This window comes from Cyprinus carpio, chromosome B9, assembly GCF_018340385.1.
Source record: "Cyprinus carpio isolate SPL01 chromosome B9, ASM1834038v1, whole genome shotgun sequence".
Taxonomy (NCBI): domain Eukaryota; kingdom Metazoa; phylum Chordata; class Actinopteri; order Cypriniformes; family Cyprinidae; genus Cyprinus; species Cyprinus carpio.
In genome coordinates, this window is record NC_056605.1 from 479,444 (window position 1) to 502,717 (window position 23,274).

At 41.7% G+C, this 23,274-nt stretch overlaps 1 protein-coding gene across 1 annotated transcript; it reads left to right on the forward strand.

Annotated features, from left to right (window-relative positions):
* The first annotated feature begins 877 nt into the window (after positions 1-877).
* On the forward strand, positions 878-23,066 carry LOC109047247. The gene is given in 12 exon segments (XM_042730538.1): positions 878-1,006; positions 2,202-2,278; positions 6,282-6,399; positions 6,551-6,686; positions 6,688-6,715; positions 7,179-7,357; positions 7,455-7,608; positions 7,699-7,786; positions 8,362-8,434; positions 8,634-9,519; positions 21,835-21,945; positions 22,882-23,066. Coding segments are annotated over 11 exon segments (2,028 nt in total). The 5' UTR covers positions 878-1,006; positions 2,202-2,208.
* The last annotated feature ends 208 nt before the right edge of the window (positions 23,067-23,274 follow it).

Below are 23,274 nucleotides of genomic sequence, written 5' to 3' on the forward strand. Positions count from 1 at the left end.
TTAGTTGATCCTTAGCTGGTCATGAGCTGGGCTTTATCTGGTTTAAGCTGGTCATTAGCTGATCTTTAGCTGGTTTGAACTGGTCATGAGCTTGTCTTTAGCTGGTTTGAGCTGGTCATGAGCTGGTTTTAGCTGGTTAAGCTGATCCTTAGCTGGTCATGAGCTGGTCTTTTGCTGGTCCGACCACACACTGGTGGGCAGAGTTAGTGTAAATGGTCTCTGCCATCAAGGTGAGCTTTTTGTACTCTGTTTAAATAGACACTCCATAAAATGTATATTTATTATTATTAGGGCCAAGCTCCGAAGATGCATAGGCTCCTATTGTAGTCATTGGCGTAGAAATTGCAATCATGTTTATTTAATCATTCATGTTGATTCATAATAAAACACTCAAGTGAAGATACTGGCTAATTTTCAAATTAAAATGGCTCGGTTCTGTGAGATAATTTTATGATAAATCCCGCTGTGTTTGCAGTGATGGTTGCTGTTTTTTTGTTTTGTTTTTTTTGTCAGGACAAACATTCCTGCATAAATAAGCTTTAGTTGTATGAACATCATCATGTGACTAAAACAAACCCAATACATACAGATGTGCGGTGAGTTTGTGTAATGTGCAGTTATTGATTTGTGCTTCCTGCACTGTGTCGTGTGGGAGTGAATCTGGTCTGATGGGTTTTAGTCTCATTCCCAGGGACTTGCTGAGTTTCCAGATCTCTCCGCTGTGTGTTTGTAAGCTGTTGTCATATGATCTGCTGTATCAGGATTACTCCATTATCTCCTCTGTAAGCTCATCTTCATGAACACAAGGAGCAGGTGTGTGAGACTGTCCATTCAGAAACCATGACCTACCCGTCAGTGTTGAGAAAGAGAAGTGTCGGGTTCAGTAAAGGTAGAGGTGTTCAGCTGTTAAAGTGGCGAAAGACATGAGAACTGAACATGGACTCTGTCTGAAGTCCTTGAAGGAAACTCTGGCTTTCTATTGGACTCAATGCTGCTGATTTTACAGGTCCGTTAAGCTTCTTTTCTACATTCTTAAGCAAAGTATCTAAATTTCTCCTGCTCTGGCTTGCTTCCTTATCTAGCATTCTAATAAACCTGGCATTCCTCTGAATATATAGTAGCTGGCTCTGTGACAGATAACTTGTGCTCTTTTATTGTAAATGTGCGGAAGTATAAGTACGTTAAAATGAACATGTAACATGTCTGTCACTGTCATGGAGTGAGACTCTAAAGCTTCATACTATCAGTGTTTTATCACTGCTTTTTTCAGCTCTGGACGTGTTATTACATGTTAGACTGTCCCCATAAACACAATCAAGCCTAGAGAAAAAAAACAGACAACCACCCCTTTAAAAGAGATGTTGTTTGTAATGAACAGCACTATAATCAATTTTTTTATAGGTTATTTTTGTTCTGTTATGAATGTCACGCAGGAGCGCAGTATTGGGCTGAGTTCACTGAACAGAGCTCTTAGACAGAAGAAACAGATCCTGACTAGCATTAGCAATCCCAGCATGCCTCACATCAACACGTATTACGCCAGAGCCGCATTCATAACAGTCAAGACGCTTTTGTAACACATGCGTGTCATCACTCTGCTCTTGTGTAACAGTTAGATCAAAGGTTGGTCCTTCGAGGAGGTTACAGTCACTGACCGAATGAGTTTCTTTGAGTGGTTTTAACCATTTCTCCAGTCAACATGATCTGATGTGATGGAGAGAGTCTTTAATGTTCATCATGGTTGTCCTTCATCATCATTATGTAATAACTCGCTTCACCTCTAATGTCAACTGTGTGATGTTTGCGGAGGTAACTAATGGTCAAATATTGGTTTGGTGATTTCAGGCTGTTGTCGGTGATGCAGGTTTATTAGAAGAATAATGGTGGTAATGAAGGTGGTAATGCAGCTTGGGTGTTGACAGGCTTGTCCTGCAGTTCTGTGGATGTTTTGCCCTCCAGGTCTTGGAGCCGGTCACGTGACTGAAAGCTATGAATTAGAGTCTGTGTGACATCATGAGGGTTCCAGTATTTCCAGTTCCCATCAGCCTTTGTCAACAGATCTCAGGGCTTTTAAACGTGTACCTCTGAAGTTCTGCATGATGTGTGATTTATTGTTACACCTGTGTGTGTGTGTGTGTGTGCACTGTGTATTTACTGTCAGCTCATGCAGTGAAGTGTAGCAGTGTTGTTTTGTGTTGCAGACGCGTGATGCTGTGCTTTCTGCTCCTGACGATCCACTGGATGACCGTCACTGTAGCGCTACAGTCGACCAGGGAAGGTGAGTGAAGAACTCGTCACGGATCACAGAACAAACCTAAAGAAAGCGAGGGGTGTGGAGGAGGAGGAGGGGCTGATGATTGGGGTGTGGTTTGCAGAACTCCTCACACCAGATGAGAAGCATTATAACACATTATAATTGGACCAAATCCTTGTTGATGCACTACAAAAACTGTAACTGTAATCTGCTACAGGCACTGAGAAAAAATATGTAATTATAGTTACTTATGAAATGTTAACGAATACAAAGATCTGAATATATTCACACACATTCAGATATGATTGATTCCTTTCATAAATCGTATTGACTGCTCTAAAATGTTTCAGGAGTTTAGGACAACGAATAACACACGCATTTAATTACTTGATAACTGTTTTATTCCATATTTGGGTTTATGTGCAGTATATGCTTTATTTTTTTAAGATGAACTGTTTTTGCAAGGCATTGTTAGATTCCAGTGTTTCCTTTCAAGATTTGATTTCAAAAACAATATCATAGCTATTAAACTATATATTTTTATTTTAAATCTGTATTTGATCTCAGAATGATCTCAAAGTAAAAAGAGGTGCTAAAGTCTGATTCTGTGGTGGCTGTGCTTTAAAATAAAATCTGTGTATCTAAATTCAAGAGATGAAGTATTTTGACCGTAATCAGTGTTGAGTAATAGTGTAAAGTTAACCCTGCCTGCTTTAAATGTTTCAAATTAATTCACAGTTTAGAAAAAAAAAAAAAAAATAATATTTAGAAAAGTAATTAAAAAGCAATCAAATGTAAACAAACTTTAAGCAATTGAAATAGTTACACTGCTTACTATATATTATAAACAGGGTACCTTGTAATTTGTAACCTGTTACATTTCCAAAGTAACCTTCCCACACTGTTCAAAACGATCTGTTTGTGCCTTTGTGTGAAAGAAATGCCTAGTAGTGCGAAAAATAAGTTCTGATCATATTTCATGAGGCTTGGGTTTATCTTTCACGTGTGACGTCAACATATGATGACAGGCTGTTGTAAGTAAATAAAGCACTTAGTAAACACTAAACCATTAGATCAGAGTCCTTAACTTACCCGCTAAAGCAGGTTTATAGCACATCGAGAGAGAGAGAGAGTGTGTGTAGAGATGTAAATAAGTAAATACCTGTACAACACTAATAAATCTGCAGGTTTTATGAAGGAAAAGTTAAGAGATTTTAATTTGAAGACTTTTTGAAGACCAAGTAATGGGCATTTGAGGAATAAATTGAATATATCACAATATAAAATGGCTCTAAATGTAAATTTATTAGCCATACTCTCACTATGAACTATTACTAGCATATTTTCTGTTTATTAGTACTTATAAAGCACATAGCCTCATTCTGCATGTCCATATTCTAGATCTCTACCCCATATAACAACTATCTTACTAACTATTAATAAGCAGCTTGTCTTTGCATCATGTATTAAATGTTTTTGTATTAACTTTTTAATGTGAAAACTGACAGTGAGTTTATCTGAGATCTCAAATCGCCGGTTAGAGCTTCTCAGATGATTTTTAGCTGCTCATCGCTGTGTTTATTCCTCGGTCACAGCGCTCTCTCTGTGTCTGTGTTTGTAGGAGTGTGTAGCTGCTAGCATGAGCCCACATGTCATAATCTCAAACACACTGAAGGCACTAATGGAGCGTTTTGTGTTTAATGTTTTGCTGTCAGCAACTAAACTTGTAGCTATGTAAGTGAGTCAGTATGTTGATGATCTGATTAGCACATTTAATTCAGGAGGTCAGAACAGTATAGCTGTGTGAATCAAATGAAAATAGTAGCGTAAATCTAAAGGAGTTGCATGTTCAGGCAGGATACATACAGATGGTAAGGTAATCCAAAGACTAATACCTGTGTAGTTGTTCAGCTAAATCTAACTCTTTTGATGGTATTTCAATATATGATTTAGAATTTACAGTATGTCATTATGGTATTACTGTAGAAATGTAGCAAAATTGCTCTCATATTCAATTTTTCTTGAACTTAAACTTAAAGGGATAGTACACCCAAAAATGAAAATTAGTCCATGATTTACTCACCCTCAAGCCATCCCTAGGTGTATATGACTTTCTTCTTTCAGATGAATCCAATGGGAGTTATATAAAAAAAATGTCCTGAATGGTGCTTTAAACATTGAATCCCCAAAAAGCGCACAAGTCTATCATAAAAAGTGTAATAAATGCCTTCTGAAGTGAAGCGATGCACTTGTGTAAGAAACAGGTCCAGCAGATGACATAGACATATTCTGGCAGATTACTTTTTATAATGGATGGATACACTTTATTAGATTTCTACTGGACTATTGAATATCAACAGCCATTCACTGCCATTATAAAGCTTGGAAGAGCCAGAATATTATTTTAATACAACTCTGATTGTATTTGTCTAAAAGCAGAAAGTCTGATTGGCCAGCTCTCCAGTGCTTAGTGATTGGCTGAATACCTCAAGCGTGTGACGGAAATGTTACACCTCTTTACATACTGTGATGCCGTCTCCCGGCACAACCAGAAAAAAAAAAACATTAAAACCCATTACAAACGAGGCATTTGTTGCATCCAGTGGGGACATAATTACTGATTATAACATATAATATATAATTATGACTTATACTGTCTTTTTACACGTTGCGTTGCGTATTGCACAGTGTAAAAATAAAACCATGTCTGCATTTGTGATTGGAGAAACAACAGACAACAAACACTACTCTACACTTCTCAAAACTTGTGTTTGAATCATCAGTGACAAATCATTTAAATATAAAAAACGTACTTACAGACTGTGAGTCAGAAGCGCCGGCAGTGTAGTCTTCTCTCCCAGGATCAGGAAACAGTCCTCCATAAAATGCACTGCACACGTCTGTATATTTGGGCTGAACTGTTCTGGAACAGTTTTGTAAATACAACTTAACCACTGATTTCTAGTTGTGTCTTCTTTTGGAAGATCAAACAAAGTAGTTTTGCTTTCACAACGAAACAGCGTCTCCACACCACACCATGGCAGCGGCAGCAACAGAGAGAAGAAAAATTACGCCTTCTTTCTTTGTTTTAACATTTAGGTGGCGTTATGCAAAGCGTCCCACATAGTGACGTAGAGATGTGGGGGTGTGTTTAAACAAGGCGTTTTAGGAGAGCGTGGAAGAGTCTTAACTTTTTTATAAAGAATATCTCTTTGGATTTGAGACTTCTTTATGCACCAAGAGTTTGTAACACTCCAAAGAGAAAGGAAAAATGTAAATCACATCATATGACCCCTTTAAAGAGTATGTAAACGTGTTAACTGGCTGTAGGTGCATAGAATTTTGGCATTGTTTGTGTCTGAGTGAGAAATGAATTGATGTCATTTCAAAGCTGTAGTCATTCAAGGGATGTATTTTGTGCCAAAGCAATGATTCACAGTTTAGCTCACATAGACTGCTGTTGTAAATAAGTGACCTGAGTATTAGGAAATGTGTCCAAGCTGTTGTAAAAACTAAAACTGACCACAATGAGATGTTCTTCTTCATAACGTTTTATTATGTTCACGCTTGATATTGCGGTAAGAAATTACCACATCACCCCAAAGAACTGGAAATATCATAGACAACATTTACGTCAAGACTTGAGATGTTTCGGCACCATTCTGGGGAGCGGTTCCCAAAAGCATCGTTAGCTAACTATGGTCTCAAGTTACATCGTTACCAACATGGTTCAACGATTCTGTGTTTCCCAAAACCACAGTTCAAATGAACATTCACAAACAGCGTCGCAAACTTGTGTAGTTAGAACTGCAGCTGTGGACCTGGGGATAGAAGCATATTTTCTTGTTAGTAAGACATATGGGCTTAAATTATGCTCTTGTGCACAATAAACAAGCTAACATACAGTACAATCTATACATTCTGTCTTCATTCTGACTCCACTGTAGCTGCTTCATGTAATTTGTCACTGCTACACTGCAATAGATGTCTTCTTTGAGATCTTCAGTCTTTGTTTGTTCCATTGCAGATGACAAAAGGCCGTATATTTACCGCTGCCGCTCACCCAACATGGAGATCTTCACCTGCTGGTGGCGTCCGATCGCTAATCAGGACAACGTCACCTACACGCTCCTGTACACCACGGGGTGAGACGTGAACCAAACACACTTCATAGTGTGTCTTTAATCCATCTGTGTGACATTCAGTCGCTTTGATTTCTCATAATTTCTCATCAGATTAGTGTTTGTATGTAGAGTGTAGCTGTGAATAGTGAACAGACGTCATGTCTCCTCGCAGTGAGCGCACTCCTCGTGAGTGTCCTGATTACGTGAGCGGCGGCATCAACAGCTGCTTCTTCGATGCCAAACACACTCAGGTCTGGGAGATGTACTGCATAAACGTGACGGCACACGCGCACACGGGGCCCATCACTCTCACACTGCGTGGACGTGGTCGATATAGGTGATGCTTTACCCTAAATATTACACGTGCTCTAAAATGTCAGGATATTGTGAAGCTGCAGTCTGTTCGCACTCGCACTCTTGTTCAGTCATTCACACATACAGTTTAATATACAGTTATATACAATGATTAGTCTGTATGTTAATCTTGCCCTACACTCTGAAAAATAAAGGTTTTTTATTGGCACTGACGTTTGCATGAAGAACCTTTAACATCTGTGGACCATTACTATTGGACGAAAGATACTTCATAGTATATAACAAGCACTATGAGAGTTTTTCATCAGACAACCCCACCCTAAACGATATTTCAAATACTGAACCTACATTAGGCCTCCACACGGTTGTAAACATTCAGGCTTTCACAGCTTAGTTTGTCTTCATGAACTCTCCTGTTCTAGGTTTCTCCTGAAGTTTGCTCATCATCATGTTTGTTAATGAGTCTCATGTGCTTCTGTCCCCAGTGGAGACCGACCCACCCTCTAACCTGACGTACGTCATGCTGAACGAGAGCATCGGTGAAGTCGGCCGCAGTGTTTTAGTGTCCTGGTTGCATCCGGTGAAGTCTCTAGTGCATGAGGAACTGATCATACTGGTCTACGAGCTGCGCTACAGAAACCTCGCTCAGCCAGACAACTGGAGGGTACAGGCACACAGAGTCTGCTTATGTCTCCATTTTTATGATAACTGTAGAAGAGACAGGAATGGAGACAAACATTTTGTCGTCTATTGGTCTGTAGGTAATGGAGCGTTTGCGCGAGCCTCATGTGGAGTTTTTGGATCTGCCGGTGGGAAGGTATGAGTTCAGTGTGCGCTGCCGCTCCACCAGCAACAAACACTGGAGTGTATGGAGCGAGTCCATCTTCGTCACCATCAGCGGCAGTGCTTTGTCCGGTACTCACACACACTTACACATACTGTATATCAACCCATCTCCCACGACTGAAAGCTGCTGCTCTAAGTGTCTGTCTGTCCGTCTCTCAGATCGGATGTTGGCCTTGATCCTTGTGACCGGCATCGCCATCATGATCTTTGTCTTCATCAGTTTGGGGAACATCCCACGAGGCAAGAGGTCAGTGACGTCATGAAGCGCGTAGCTCTGATCTCACAGATGGATCTGTAGATCTGTGTCATTAGCTCACATGAGAACATGGATCTAGAGCAGGGGAGGGGAACTCTGATTGCAGCCCTGCAGAATTCAGCTCAAACCCTAATTAAAACTCACCTGCCTGTAGCTTTCTAGTAACCCTTCAGACCTTGATTAGCAGTGTGTTTGATTAGGGTTGAAGCAAAACTCTGCAGGGCTGCGGCTCTCCAGGACCGATGTTCACCACCACTGCTCTAGAGGCTTGCTCAGATGTTTAGTTCAGGCACCGAGAGTCACAAATCTGCAGACGGCTGCAGAAAAGTGATTAATATACATACTAATATACATTAAAAAAAAAGGAAACATGCAAAAAGGGTTCTGTGAGGGGTAGAGAATAAAAATACTAAAAATACTCTACTGGGATGTGCTATGAATAAAGACCAGTCAGGGTCAGTGTGCGGTTTATAAAAACAAGTCTATGAAAGGTCCTCATTTATCTAATGTCTGTGTGTTTTGTATCACTGTCTCATGGATGTTTTTCACTGCTTGTGTTCTTCCAGCAGGATTAAATCATTCCTCCTGCCAGCGATCCCCAAACCGCGCATCCCAGGGCTTGAACCCGCTCTGCTGAAGGTCCGAGAGTTCCGTCACACATCACACTGTTTGAGTTATTAGTAGTGTTCAGATCAGCCAAACAGCACAGATCTGAACATAGCTTAGCGACTGCATAGCAATGTCACGACAACTAGCACAACAATGTTGAATGATTTATTGGGAACCATGTGAGGAACTAATTTGAAGCTTCAGCTTCTGTTCTTTCTTGTCCCAACAGAAGGGGAAGATTGATGAGATCGATCAGCATTTCTCCAGTTTTCACGGCTATAAGTCGCCCCAGTACTGCACGGAGACGTGGTACCAGGTGAGTGTGGACACGAGTCCGGCTGTGACGCCCAGCAGCATCCAGTCTGACGGTATACAGGAGGATGTGCTGATCACGCCAATCACACCGATTGTGCCGATCGGGCCAATCACGCAGTACGTCACCTGCCCCGACGGACAACAGTCTGTTCAGACCAGCTGCACTCCTATGCCTTATGTCCACGGCCCCGCCCCCTACTGTGAGGAAGACACGCCCCCTCCAGACCCTGGCCCCGTCCACCCGGAGCTCGTGTCTGTCCCAGGAATGGACTACAGCATGATTCTAAACCCCGTCCCCTACTGTGTGGAAGACACGCCCCCTCCAGACCCTGGCCCCATCCACCCGGAGCTCGTGTCTGTCCCAGGAATGGACTACGGCATGATTCTAAACCCCGTCCCCTACTGTGTGGAAGACACACCCCCTCCAGACCCTGGCCCTATCCACCAGGAGCTCGTTTCTGTCCCAGGCATGGACTACAGCATGATTATAAGCCCCGCCCCCTACTGTAAGGAAGACACACCCCCTCCAAACCCTGGCCCCGCCCACCCGGAGCTCGTGTCTGTCCCAGGCATGGACTACAGCATGATTCTAAGCCCCACCCCCGCGCCGCCGCCCACTCAGGACTTCTACATGTGTGTGAACGGCGTGACACCCGCCGGTGCTCTGCATCTGGTGCCCTGCCTGCAGCTCCATGAAGGAGCGGATGACGAAACCGACAAGAGCCACCAGCTGGCAGCGCTGCTGGAGAAGCAGATGGAGGCGCTGTTGAGCACGATCGAGTCAGACCCGAGCGATGCTGGCATCACCCACCCACACACACACACACACACACACACACACACACACAGAATAACACACACAGATCCCCCCACACCCCCCCCCCCCCCCCCCCCACACCCCCCACACACACACACACACACACACACACAGAATAACACACACAGAATAACACAGTCCATAAGTCTGTGCTGGTTTGTCTTTTTGGGAAATGTGACTGGTGTTTCAGTTCAAGCTGCAGAACGCCTGATTCACAGCACAAGTCTGAGCAGCGCATCATTTTTCACATTTTTCACAACGAGCGAAAACGGGCAGAAATATTTGTGCGCTATCACAGGGAGCTTGCGAGTTATGAGGCGTTTAATACATATATAGTTTAATTACCTGAGCAGCTTTAATGTTCTAAAAGAAAAAAAAACATAATTCAATAACGTGCGTTCATTGCATGGACGGGGCACAAGCATATATAAGCGTCTAAAATGCATATAGGCTATACAGTTGAAAGCTTACCCCCTTTGACTTGCTGTTAATGTTGAATGTAAGAAATACTTTAGCAACAGTCAGCTCGACTGTATTATCCAGTGATGCAAACTATTCTACTTTTTTTTTTTCAAATTCCGCGGTTTTGAATTGAAAGTTAGGCTGTCATTTACTTGATTCATGTAATTCATAATTATTGTGACGACAATAGAATTTTTCTGTCTTGCGTTTTCAACATATTAGGAATACATTTAAAACTGAATGGGTGCATATTTTAAAATTACAAATATTGTTTGCAGTTAAGATTGATCACTTTACAAAAAAATCATATTTATTTAGTTCCTTTACCATTACCATAGTGGTCTGGTTTTAATATTTTCAATACAATAGTCCCCCTAATGTTCTAGATATGATTATGGCCTTGTTTAAAAAAAAAAAAAAAAATTTAATTAAAAAAACCACCATAGAAAAAACAATAAAACAAAAAAAAAAGAAAAAAGAGGTTTTATTAATACAACAATAAAAAAAAAAAAGTTTATTTTATTGTGAAAGTGCATGATATTCTAGGCTGCCCATGAAAGCTTTTTTTTCAGTGTACATATCAGCCTATAGTTAATATAGCAATATCTACAGAATAAATATTTAGACTTTTTCTCCTTACAATACAACACACACACACACACACGAAGCGCTACAATACAACCCCCCCCCTCCCCACCCCCCCCCCCCCCCCCCCCCCCCCCGCCCCCCACAACAGAAAAATGCCCCCCCACCCAGGATACCTGCCAGCCCACCCTTCTACAGCTGTCAAGAACTGGCCCTGCGTTGCTCCTGCTCGATTAAAGTGACAACACACTAATATGGACTAAATGAATGAACATAATTTTCATCTAATTCATTGAATTTAGTTTGCAAAAATGTGCAGATTTGATATGAATTATAGAAAGTCAAGTAAATAATTTAGCTACCAGTCAGATGAATTTTTCCTCGTCGTGTAAATAAGATTTCACAGGCAATTAATGACCATTTATTATGTAAAACGTAAATGATATAGTCACCGTAATTACCTATAAATCTCTGCACAGATGAAAAGATGCTTTCAGGGTGAATTCACATTTGAATTTACTGTATTTCACTCACACTTTAAGTGTGAAACAGGTGAGAGTCACAGTCATATAAAGATTTCAGATGATCTGCAGGTCAGTGTGGGTGTTTTATATTGAAGTTCGTCAGTCAGGACAGCGTGACAGACTGTTGTGTATCACGATGATCCTTTAGATAGTGAACATCAGACTGTTAAAGATGGTGTTTCTCTACCCAGTTGAATAAACCTGGTTAGGTATGTTTTGAAGCATGACAGCTGGTTTGAGCTGGTGCTTAGTTGGTCATGAGCTGGTTTAAACTGGTTATAAGCTCTTCCTGAGCTTGTGCATGTCAGTGCTCTGATTCAGACTGTCACAGTCTTCATGTCCTTGTCATTTCAGACCAAAGCGCACAGACTGCGTCAAAACTCACGGACTGCACTGTAACACACACACACACACAAAGCGCTGAACTCGAGCTTTAATAGAAATGATTGCATGGCTCTCACTCGACAGGTTTCTGGAGCAGATGTCAGGAAATGATTGCTTGTTCAGATTGGAACACTAAAGCACACACTCAGACCTTGAATATTCATTCTTAAGAAACTCTTTTGTAATACGGGTACATGGTTTGCCCGTTGAGTGAGTAATGATGTAATGTATGTATAGCTGTGATGATGATGAGACACAAAACACAGTCCCATTTGAGCGTTTCATTGATGCATCCTAATTTATATACTGATCCTCAAACGTACGACAGTGAAGAATGTGAAAAGTTTACTGTGTCTATAAGCAGTGTCATCGACGAGCTGAACTCAGTAGTTTGCTTAGTAGTTTACGCTTCTGTTTAAAGCGCAAGACACAAACCCCAATCCGTTTTAGTAGGTTGAACTACTAAAATCTTTCACAACATTAAAAGTTGTTCATTGGTACCTCGTCAAATGTTTGAGTGGCAGTTTAATTTATGTGTTTGTAAATGTCTTTTATTTGACTGTGTAATTTGTCTGTGTAATGTTTATTGCTAGAATGTAAAATCAGACGATCAGGGTTTTAATCATGTGAGATGTGGAAGAAAGTCACAATAGTGTTTGCACAGATTCAGCAGCTTCATTCATGATACATGACTCTGTTTTGTACCGCATTCATAAAGAGTGCCATTTAAAACACTACAGAAGATTAGAAAAACACTTCTTGGTCAAAAAATGGCTGTTTTATTTTTATGTGTTTGTTCTTGGCTATGTAGAAGTGTCTTATAACAGTGTAACAGAGAGAGAGAGATAATGTTACTGTAATGAGAATCTGTGTGTGTGTGTGTGTGTGTGTGTGTGTGTGTGTGAGTGAACACTGTTTTCTTTGTGTGCCTTATAGAGACTGAAGCACTGTTATTTGTTCAACACTGTTTCTCAGACTCATTGCAGTGTCAGTTCATGTTTTCCTCTTGATTTTCCTGAGGGATTATTTGTCTTTGGGGTGTGTGTCATTGATATGGAGGGAATGAGACGAGAGGTGGCAGATCCAACTGCAAAGCTTTATTCAAAGTCATGATCAACACAGGCAAGGGTCGGACAATGGAAAACAGGTATATTGAGGGCAAGACAGAAGAGTAGTCCGGTAAACAGTCGTGGGTCAATCCAAAGGGTAATCCACAGACAGGCAATAGTCCAGGCGAGGTACAAACAAAGTCAGAGAAGGCAATACAAAGGGTAATCCAGATCAAGCAATGGTTCCAGGGCAGGTAGCAAACAGACAAAACGAGGAGACAGGCTAAGATACAAGGCTCAAGTAAATAGGCTAGATAAAGGCGAGACAAAGAACAAGACTAGGAACTAGGCGAAACTCGGAATGGCTCCGTAACGTTGCTATCACTGACGTAGCGATATGTGCAAACAATACTCATTCCTGAACTGTGGTTAGGGCCTGGTATTTATAGTGTGTGTGACTGGCTGCAGGTGAGGGTGTAATCAGTGCAATGGAACATGGGAAATGTAGTCCAGGGTGATGTACACCATGTTTTTGTGCAATTAGATTATTTTCGTGTGCTTTCTGTAAGTGTTTGTTTCTCATATAAATGATGCCATCTGTGAGATAACCATATTCCCATGTGGTCAAATAAAGAGAAACTAAAAATGCGGAGGTTTTGTGGTTTACACACACACACACACATCGTTTTTGATGCTTTTTTAGGATGGATGAATGAATGAGGCCCAGTGTGTGTGTGTGTGTGTGTGTGTGTGTGTGTGTGTGTGTGTGTGTGTGTACTTGTTTTGACCAAATGTCCTCATTTCTATTGTGAAATACATTGTCAACCCACTACTGAAACATTTGACTGATCCTCACTAGTTAAGAAGGCTCATAAATCATCCAAAAGATGTTGTTGATGTGAATCCAGTGTTCTGCACATGTTTGTGTGATGGGTAGGTTTAGGGGTTGGGTTAGCTTACAGAAAATATCATTAACCTGCTAGAAAGTCAATGGACGTCTATACAAAGTCACAATGATTGATGTGGTTTATGAGGACACAAATCTGTATGACATGTGTATGATACAGGTGTTACAATGTGAAGTTGGTTTATGAGGACATTTTCTGTGTCCCTGTATTTCAAATGGCTTAAAAAACGTACCAAATTTTGTTATTTTTTAAATATCTAAAAATGCAGTAAGTTTTGTGTAAGAAGTAGGGTTAGTGTAGGGGGATAGAACAGTATAATAACTATTATGCCTATGGAAAGTCCCTTTAATTAGTTTGAACTCACATACAGCTCAAACATTTAATTTCACAAGCAGGATGTGTGTGTTTTCAGCAGATAGTAATCGTCAGGCTTCAGCTCCGGTTAGACTGGAATAAGGTCACCTTGTGGGTTATGCAGGCATTTGAGGGAACGTTGCACTTTATAGTCAAAAAGGAAAATATTATTTATGCTTGATTATATAATGACACATAAAAAACGAGTCTAAAGAAAAAACAAATAAAAAATAAATAGTAAGCAATCCATAAAATAAATCAATAGAAAAAAAAGACAAGAAAACTGGTAGGGAGTGGTGGAAATGACTAATGATCCAATAAGTGCTCCTCTGCTGCCATCTACTGGTTACAGTAGTCATTTCCAGTCTTTTATTTTTGAGGTCATCACATTAAAAAAAAAAAAAAAATTGTAGGTGCTCCTACTATTCCATTTATAAATATTTCCTTTCATGCAGTGTGTAATGTAGCCGTATATAAACGCAAACAATCTGCAAAGTTGTAAAGCTGAAAGTGTACAATAAATAAAGTCGTCTCCAAAAAGAAAGAAAAACGAGTTTCGGAATTTGAATCCCACTTTATGCAAATTGGTTACTCATTTGCATAACTCCTGCTTCTTTCTCCTTACATCAGGAGCTCCTCTGACTGCAACTCTATTTTGTAATGTGTGGCAAGAATCTTGAGGCATTCTTCATCAAGAAAGGTGTCTTGAATGCCCTTCATAAGATCTATTCCTACTCCTGAGAAACGGTTGTCAGTCTCCTGCATCATTCGGTCAAGGCATGGGTAGTACAGTGCACATATGAAGTCATGTGAAGAACTGTTTTCTGAGGTTGTCCTACATGGTATCTCCACCTCATAATCATTAAGCCTCTTCTGTTTCCGTCTAAAACCTTCAGAAGCTTCTGGAAGGAATGTTATTTGCCTCACACAAGGCCTTTGTTTTTGAACATAACTCTGTAGCACTCTGAGCTGTGTGTTCTTCAAGAGAGTTGTAGACTGCTTTTTTGTATTGAACTTCTTGTCCCAGATCTACGGTCTCCCTCTGCAGAAATTTGTGGAGGCCATCAGTGATGGACAGAAGTCTTTGACACATCAGCAGCATGTAGACAGTGTTAAAGTTGCTGAGTTTGGACCTGAGGCCTACAGCCATTGGTGTTGAAATGTTGTCAAGACACTGCAGTATAGCACAGAAATGGTCTATTACAGCACTGACAGACTTCACCTGACATGCCCAGCATGGTGTTGACAGTTGTACCAGCTCAGATGATTGTAGTCCAAGCTGTTTTTGAACTTCAGTAAACTTTTGGTGATTAACTAGAGACTAAATTAAAAAAAAAAAAAAAATCATAAAATAAAATAAAAAAGTTATTATAAATACAGTTTCCACTTTAGATTGTCTACTGCAAAAACATGAACAAACGATTAATAAATGATTAGTAAATATGTGAAAATAGGTTAAATTGCGGTCATTTTGGACACTTTTTGCCATCAAAATGACTGCTCATAAAGGTACTAATGAGTAGTAAATGTTTATAAACCTTTACAATTGATGAATAGTTTCCACTTTAGATTGGGTACTGCAAAAACATTAACAAATTATTAATTAATTATTTAAGATGTGGAAATAATAGAAGTCAACACAACAAACAAAGACCAAATATGACCTTTGCAAACTGTGATTATGAGTTAACCTGTTAACCTGCACCCCCCATTATGGGACTCACAACTGAAAATGCCCTACCTAACTTAAAATTGTAATAGTTCCTGACTTCAGTGTGCTACACACACAATTTTGGTGTCTTTGGAAAGAAAACCTTTTGTTCACTATCCAGAGTTGATAATGCTCAAAAAGATAAAAAGTTACAGACACTGAAGAACCTTGAATAAAAGTACCACACTGAATTTTTTTGGAGCAATCCAGAAAAATTATGGGTTGAATGTCACATGTCTCATGAGTTTCTATTTCATATCTGAAGAAGATACCATGAAAAATGAGAAACCCCCCCCCCCCACCCAAATGTAAATATTTAAAAAATGTATTGAAGGGTTCTACAAACTATTTTAGTCATTAAACATACCACTGCATAGTTTTTCAATTATAAAACAATAGACCGAATCTTAGATATCATATAAGTGATTTATTTGAGCCTAAGAAAAATACAATAAGAATAATTTGAGTAATAATAATAATAATAATAATAAATAATTAACTATGTATGCCAATTACAGTATATCCGGAGATTGTTAGAAATACAACATTTACACTGATAGACACTCAAACAGTCAGTAATCACATGTTGATGGCCAGTAATACAGATAGGTAATCATACAGATCCACTATATATTCAGTAATCACACTCTATTCATATAGACCGCATTCACACTGATAGCTGTCCATCACACAGAGATTATCAGCCATAGTGAGATGGTAATCATGCAGAGACAGCCACATTCCCCAACAAAACATACACACACATATAGGTGCATCTCAATAAATTAGAATGTTGTGGAAAAGTTCATTTATTTCAGTAATTCAACTCAAATTGTGAAATTGTGGATTAAATAAAGCAAATGCCAAGTCTTTGGTTCGTTTAATTCCGATGATTTTGGAGACAAAAACCCACCAATTAACTATCTCAACAAATATGTCGACATGCCAATCAGCTAATAAACTCAAAACACCTGCAAAGGTTTCCTGAGCCTTCAAAATGGTCTCTCAGTTTGGTTCACTAGGCTACACAATCATGGGGAAGACTGCTGATCTGACAGTTGTCCAGAAGACAATCATTGATACCCTTCACCAATGAGGGTAAGCCCACAAACATTCACTGCCAAAGAAGCTGGCTGTTCACAGAGTGCTGTATCCAAGCATGTTAACAGAAAGTTGAGCGGAAGGGAAAAGTGTGGAAGAAAAAGATGCACAACAAAACGAGAGAACCGCAGCCTTATGAGAATTGTCAAGCAAATTTGATTCAAGAATTTGAGTGAACTTCACAAGGAATGGACTGAGGCTGGGGTCAAGGCATCAAGAGCCACCAAACACAGACGTGTCAAGGAATTTGGCTACAGTTGTCATATTCCTCTTGTTAAGCCACTCCTGAACCACAGACAACGTCAGAGGTGTCTTACCTGGGCTAAAGGAGAAGAAGAACTGGACTGTTGCCCAGTGGTCCAAAGTCCTCTTTTCAGATGAGAGCATGTTTTGTATTTCATTTGGAAACCAAGGTCCTAGAGTCTGGAGGAAGGGTGGAGAAGCTCATAGCACAAGTTGCTTGAAGTTCAGTGTTAAGTTTCCACAGTCTGTGATGATTTGGGATGCAATGTCATCTGCTGGTGTTGGTTCATTGTATTTTTTGAAAACCAAAGTCACTGCACCCGTTTGCCAAGAAATCTCGGAGCACTTCATGCTTCCTTCTGCTGACCAGCTTTTTGAAGATGCTGATTTCATTTTCCAGCAGGATTTGGCACCTGCCCACACTGCCAAAAGCACCAAAAGTTGGTTAAACGACCATGGTGTTGGTGTGCTTGACTGGCCAGCAAACTCATCAGACCTGAACCCCATAGAGAATCTGTTGTTGATGCTAGAGGCTTAGACCTTTATAAGACTGCTTTGATACAACTGACTGGAATATGATTAAGCAGGCTGCCACTTACAATAACACCACTGACCTCCAGGAGTACTCACTGCCTACATCACCAATTGTATTGAGGATGTAACAGTCACAAAAACCATCACTGTCCGGGCCAACCAGAAGCTGTGGATGACAGGGGAGGTCTACAGACTTCTGGAGACGCGGCACGCTGCCTTAAGAGCTGGAGATGAGGTGGGCCTGAGAACAGCCAGGGCCAACCTATCCCGCGGCATCAGAGAGGCTAAGAGACAGTACTCCAGGAGGATAGCCCATCGTTTCAGCGACAGCAGAGACACTCAGAGACTGTGGCAGGGGATACAGACCATTACGGACTACAAGCCCCCACAGCGGACCTGTGACAGCAACATCTCTCTGCTGAACGAGCTGAACACCTTCTTCGCTTTGAGGCACAAAACAGCACCACTGCACAGAAGACTCCACCTCCTCCCAGTGACCAGTTGATGATGCTGACCCCGGACAGCGTGAGGAGATCCTTCAGCAGGATCAATGCACGCAAAGCGCCTGGTCCTGACAACATTCCTGGGCGTGTACTGAGAGACTGTGCAGCAGAACTCTCTGATGTCTTCACTGACATTTTCAACATCTCACTTAGTCAGGCTTTTGTTTCCACATGCTTCAAAGCTACCACCATCATTCCAGTCCCGAAGAAACCATCTCCATCCTGCTTCAATGACTACCGTCCTGTTGCACTTACTCCCATCCTCATGAAGTGCTTCGAACGGCTAGTCATGCAGCACATCAAGTCTGCCCCCCCCCCCTCCCTGGACCCATTTCAGTTTGCATATCGGTCCAACCGGTCGACCGATGATGCCATCTCAACTACCCTCCACTCAGCACTCACACATCTAGAGAAAAAAGACTCATATGTCAGAATGCTGTTCATAGACTTCAGTTCAGCATTCAACACAATCATCCCTCAACAGCTCATTCACAAACTGGTCGAGCTGGGGCTCAACACTTCGCTGTGCAACTGGCTGTTGGACTTTCTGACTGGAAGACCTCAGGCAGTACATGTCGGCAGCAACACATCCAGCACCATAACACTGAACACTGGGGCCCCCCAAGGATGTGTGCTGAGCCCCCTCCTCTTCACTCTGCTGACCCACGACTGCACACCGTCACACAACTCCAACATCTTCATTAAGTTTGCGGATGACACGACTGTGGTGGGTCTCATTAGCAACAGAGATTAGACAAACTACAGGAGCGAGGTGAGCCGCCTGGCCGGGAGGTGCAGTGACAACAATCTCTCTCTGAATGTGGAGAAGACGAAGGAGATTGTTGTTGACTTCAGGAGAGCGCACACTCAGCATGTTCCTCTGACAATCAATGGTGCGACTGTGGAGAGAGTGAGCAGCACCAAGTTCCTGGGTGTGCACATCACAGAGGACCTCAGGCTGCATCACTGTGTGTTATGGCACCTGCAACGCGCCCTGCTGGAAGACTCTGCAACGCATAGTGAGAGCAGCTGAGAAGATCATTGGTGTCTCTCTCCCCTCCCTCCAGGACATTTATGGAAAGACTGCGGACGCAAAGCCCTCTGCATTGCAGGTGATCCCACTCACCCGTCACACAGCTTCTTCAGTCTGCTGCCATCAGGGAGGAGACTGCGGAGTCTCCAGGCCAGGACCAGCAGACTGAAGGACAGCTTCATCCATCAGGCTGTCAGGAAGCTGAACTCACTCCCGAACTTGCCCCCCCGTCCCTCTTCTGCCCCAGGCACCACTGAACTATGAACCCCCCCCCCCCAGATCCCACATCTCCAGGTCCTTCACCCCCCTCCCTCTAACATACAATGACATGCACCAGTCACTTTGTGCAGCATTGGTCTGCTCACTACCTCATTCACCATGGAACTGACGTCATTCTACCACCTCATCAGTCAGTTTAAATAAATTTTATTTTATTTTTTCCTATTATGTCTTTTTTACATTCCCTTATTGTATAGTTTTATCTTATATTTTATATTTGATGTAGATTTTTAGGCTCTACTGTTAGTGTTATCTGTATGCACCGGGGGTCTGAGAGTAACGCAATTTCGATTCAGTTTACGTAACAACCAAAAAAGTTGAACAACACACAAAAAAAAATAAACTAAAAAACTTGACTTGACTTGACTTGAAAAAAAAATAAAAAAATATATATAGTTTGTATTGATGAATTTTATCCCATTTTTATTTAATCAATTCATAAACATTGACACATGCAAACAATGAGAGTTCAGTGTGTCGGCGTGCAGATGCGGGTTAACTAGTTTAAATGAATATATTAACATGAATAGTTTGTGAAGTGCCTATAAGCTATATTTTCTCAGCATTTGTGAATGAAAAAATGAGCATTAGCTAATATGTGAACTGAAGTTTAATGACATTTGTAAGCATTCAAAAGTACATTAACAAATGAACTTGTAATTGTGTAATTTCTATTAAAATCATTGATAAAATGCTTTAAAAACTTTAACAGAGATGCCTTGAGAGTATTTAATAGGTCTGCCCCTACATAAGATTTTTCTAGTTACTATTCGTTCATTTGTCATTATTCAACTAAACGCAGGTTTATATTAAATTTACATCTATAATCCATAATGAGCCTTAATATATTCTGCGTTTAAGCACATGCATTAAGTTTGCCACAAAGCACAGGCAGAAGTAGCCTAATAATTGTGAAAAAGGAGACATTAATAAACAAATGTTTTCTTGTCGGCTGCAAGATGAAATTCACGGTGCTGGCTCTCTCCACATGTACGCGCCTTTAGAGAGAAATGCAACCTTCACAGATTACATAATGCTTTCGTTCTGAATTGATTCGTTTAAAAGACATTTCAAGCTTTCTGTAGATATATTTCTCATGTATGTGAGACACCCAAATTTTAAGTTATTTAATTATCAGGAAAAAATTCACGTGATCGAGAGGGGGCCTCCCTGTCATGCATGCGCATTAATAATTTTCGCACACACACTTGAATATGAATAATAATTCACATTTTGCATATGCATTACAAAGTAAATAATTTTTTTACATGCAATTATCCAAAGTAAATAAATAATAATAATAATAAGTAGATAAAGTCGCAATCAGCATCAGGCACGCAGCAAGGAACATGATACACACCTGCATTTAAAAGCGGCTGCATTTTTTTTTTACTTAAATTATATGAAAGCAAGTAAAGAAGGGTCCCTTTAAAATTACTGAAGTTGTCAATTAATGAAGCTCTTATTTACATCGTGTGCATTTCGTTGATTATAATGAGAGAACTTGAGTTTAAACTTGAGGACGTTTTATTAATCAGTCCATTCTTTAGAGTTTCAATGATTTAGCTAAATCGTGCAGGTTTAATTTATTCGTTTCTTGTTTTAATTAGGACTAAATAATGGGAGCGAAATTACAGTGCCTCACGTTTTATTAAAATAAAGGAAATAATTTATAAAACGCAACAATTTCTTAATCAGTGTACAGACAAATATCCTTTTCCCAAAAAATTAAAATATAGGCAGCTCACTAAAATAGACTACCACTTTTAATGCTCTGATGCCACAACTTCTTTAGAATAATATTCATATTATATAAATAATACTGCACACCTAGTAAATGTGTCAAATCTAAAATATGGTGTAATACTGTGTAGCTTAGAGAAAATATAAGCATAGGCTCATAGGCTTGACATTTATCCTGCTTGAATTCGTTTTAAGAAACTCACATTAAACTTCATAAGTAATAAACTTTCATCTGTGAATATTAAATATTTTAACTACAGTGTTTTTCTTCCATTTTTCTTGACTACAGCCATCAAATGTAACACATCAGCGAGGCAAAGCTGACGTCTATTTGCGAAAATGTGCTTTGATGCGCTTGTTTGATAACTTGTGGTTAAAGCGCCACTCAGCGGTCAAAAGCTGCAAATGTACTTTGCAGACGCGGCGGCGGTGGTACGTGCGGCGGTAGGACCACCGTTTTGGTTGGCCACCTACTGTAGCAGAGACGGCAGAGGAATCTCTGCCAGGGAAAGACACAGGCTTACGGTGAGAGAAGCCATACCATGGAAGAATACACATGTGGGATCACCCGAAGGGGGAATCACTACACACGGGCACCTAGCCCAGCAGAAGGGCTGACCTTGGGCATACACACGAGTGCTGGACCTGGTGTCTGGCGCTCCGCCATGCCTGACTGCCAAGGGTGCGGGAGAAACTTCAACAGGGTTCGCCAAGAGGGAAACTGAACTGAGAAGCACTTAAGCGCATGTATCCGGTCCATAGAGGGGAATGGCGCAGCAAGCGTGATTGACACCGAGCGGGTCCAACATTACAGGCCATCTGAGGCGAGCACACGAGAGGACACAGGCTCTACACAGAGATTATAGAATCTCGCAAATGTGTTAGGTGTCACCCAGCCGGCAGCTCTACAGATGTCTGCTATCGAGACGCCCCGTGTCAAAGCCCAGGAGGAAGCCACAGCTCTTTTAGAATGTGCTCTCACTCCAAGGGGGCACGGTAAGCGATGGGCCTGATATCCTAAGACTATAGCCTCCACTATCCAGTGGGAAGTCTTTGTCTGAAGACAGCCTTTCCCTTCTGCTGTCCTCCGAAGCAGACAAAGAGCTGTTCTGAGGTCCTGAAGCTCGAGGGCCGAGGGTCCCCTCGGACAGGGAGTAGAACAGCTGGCAGTGGGACGTATCCGGAGAGGCAAACAGGTCTACCTGAGCGTCCCTGAAGCATCTCCAGATCGGCATGAATGGCACGAAGCGACCTCAGATGCTTCTGACTCCAAAGGAGGAGATGGTGGGCAAGTTGTGACATGCAACGGGAGCATAGCCACCCTGGTGGTTGATGTACGTAACGGTCGCAGTATTGTCCGTCCGGACCGGTACGTGCCTATCGCAAAGCCTCGGTTTGAAGCGGCGGAGAGCAAGCCATACTGCCAGCAACTCTAGGCAACAGATATGCCACTCCAGATGAGGCCCTGTCCAGGTGCCTGAAGCTGCATGCCCGTTGCACATGGCACCCCAGCCGATGGCAGAGGCATCTGTTGAAACAACAACATGCCTGGACACTTGCACTAGGGGAACCCCTGCCCTTAGAAAAGCAAGGTCCAACCACAGGCTGAAGGTTTGGCAGCAGGACGGGGTCACCAAGACCCAGGGCGTGCTGCATTGCCATGCCCATCTCGGGACTCGATCGTGAAGCCAATGCTGAAGTGGTCTCATATGAAGCAATCCAAGCCTCTTAACATCGAAAGACGACGCCATAACTGAATCGCACATCCGAAACTGATTCATCGGAACTGCCTTCCTGCCCCGAAATGACTTCTGGCAGTTTAGCATCGACTGAGCGAGCTCTGTCGAAAGATACGCCGTCAGGTTGAACAAGTCCAACTCGACACCGAGAAAAGAGATCCTCTGCACAGGCGAGAGTTTGCTCTTTTCCCAGTTGACCTGAAGCCCCAACCGGCTGAGGTGGCTGAGTACCACGTCCCTGTGTTCACACAACTGAGCTCGGGACTGGGCCAATATGAGCCAGTCGTCGAGGTAGTTGAGAATGTGAATGCCTGCTACCCTCAAGGGAACGAGGGCTGCCTCCACAACCTTGGTGAAGACACGAGGCGACAGGGATAGTCCGAATGGGATGACCTCGTACTGATATGCCCGCCCCTCGAACGCAAAGCGGAGAAACGGCCTGTGTCGGGGGAGAATCGAGACATGAAAGTATGCGTCCTTCTGGTCGATTGCTGCGAACCAATCTTGTGGACGAACGCATTGAAAGATACGTTTCTGCATTAACATCCTGAACGGGAGCTTTTGAAGGGCCCGGTTCAGAATGCGC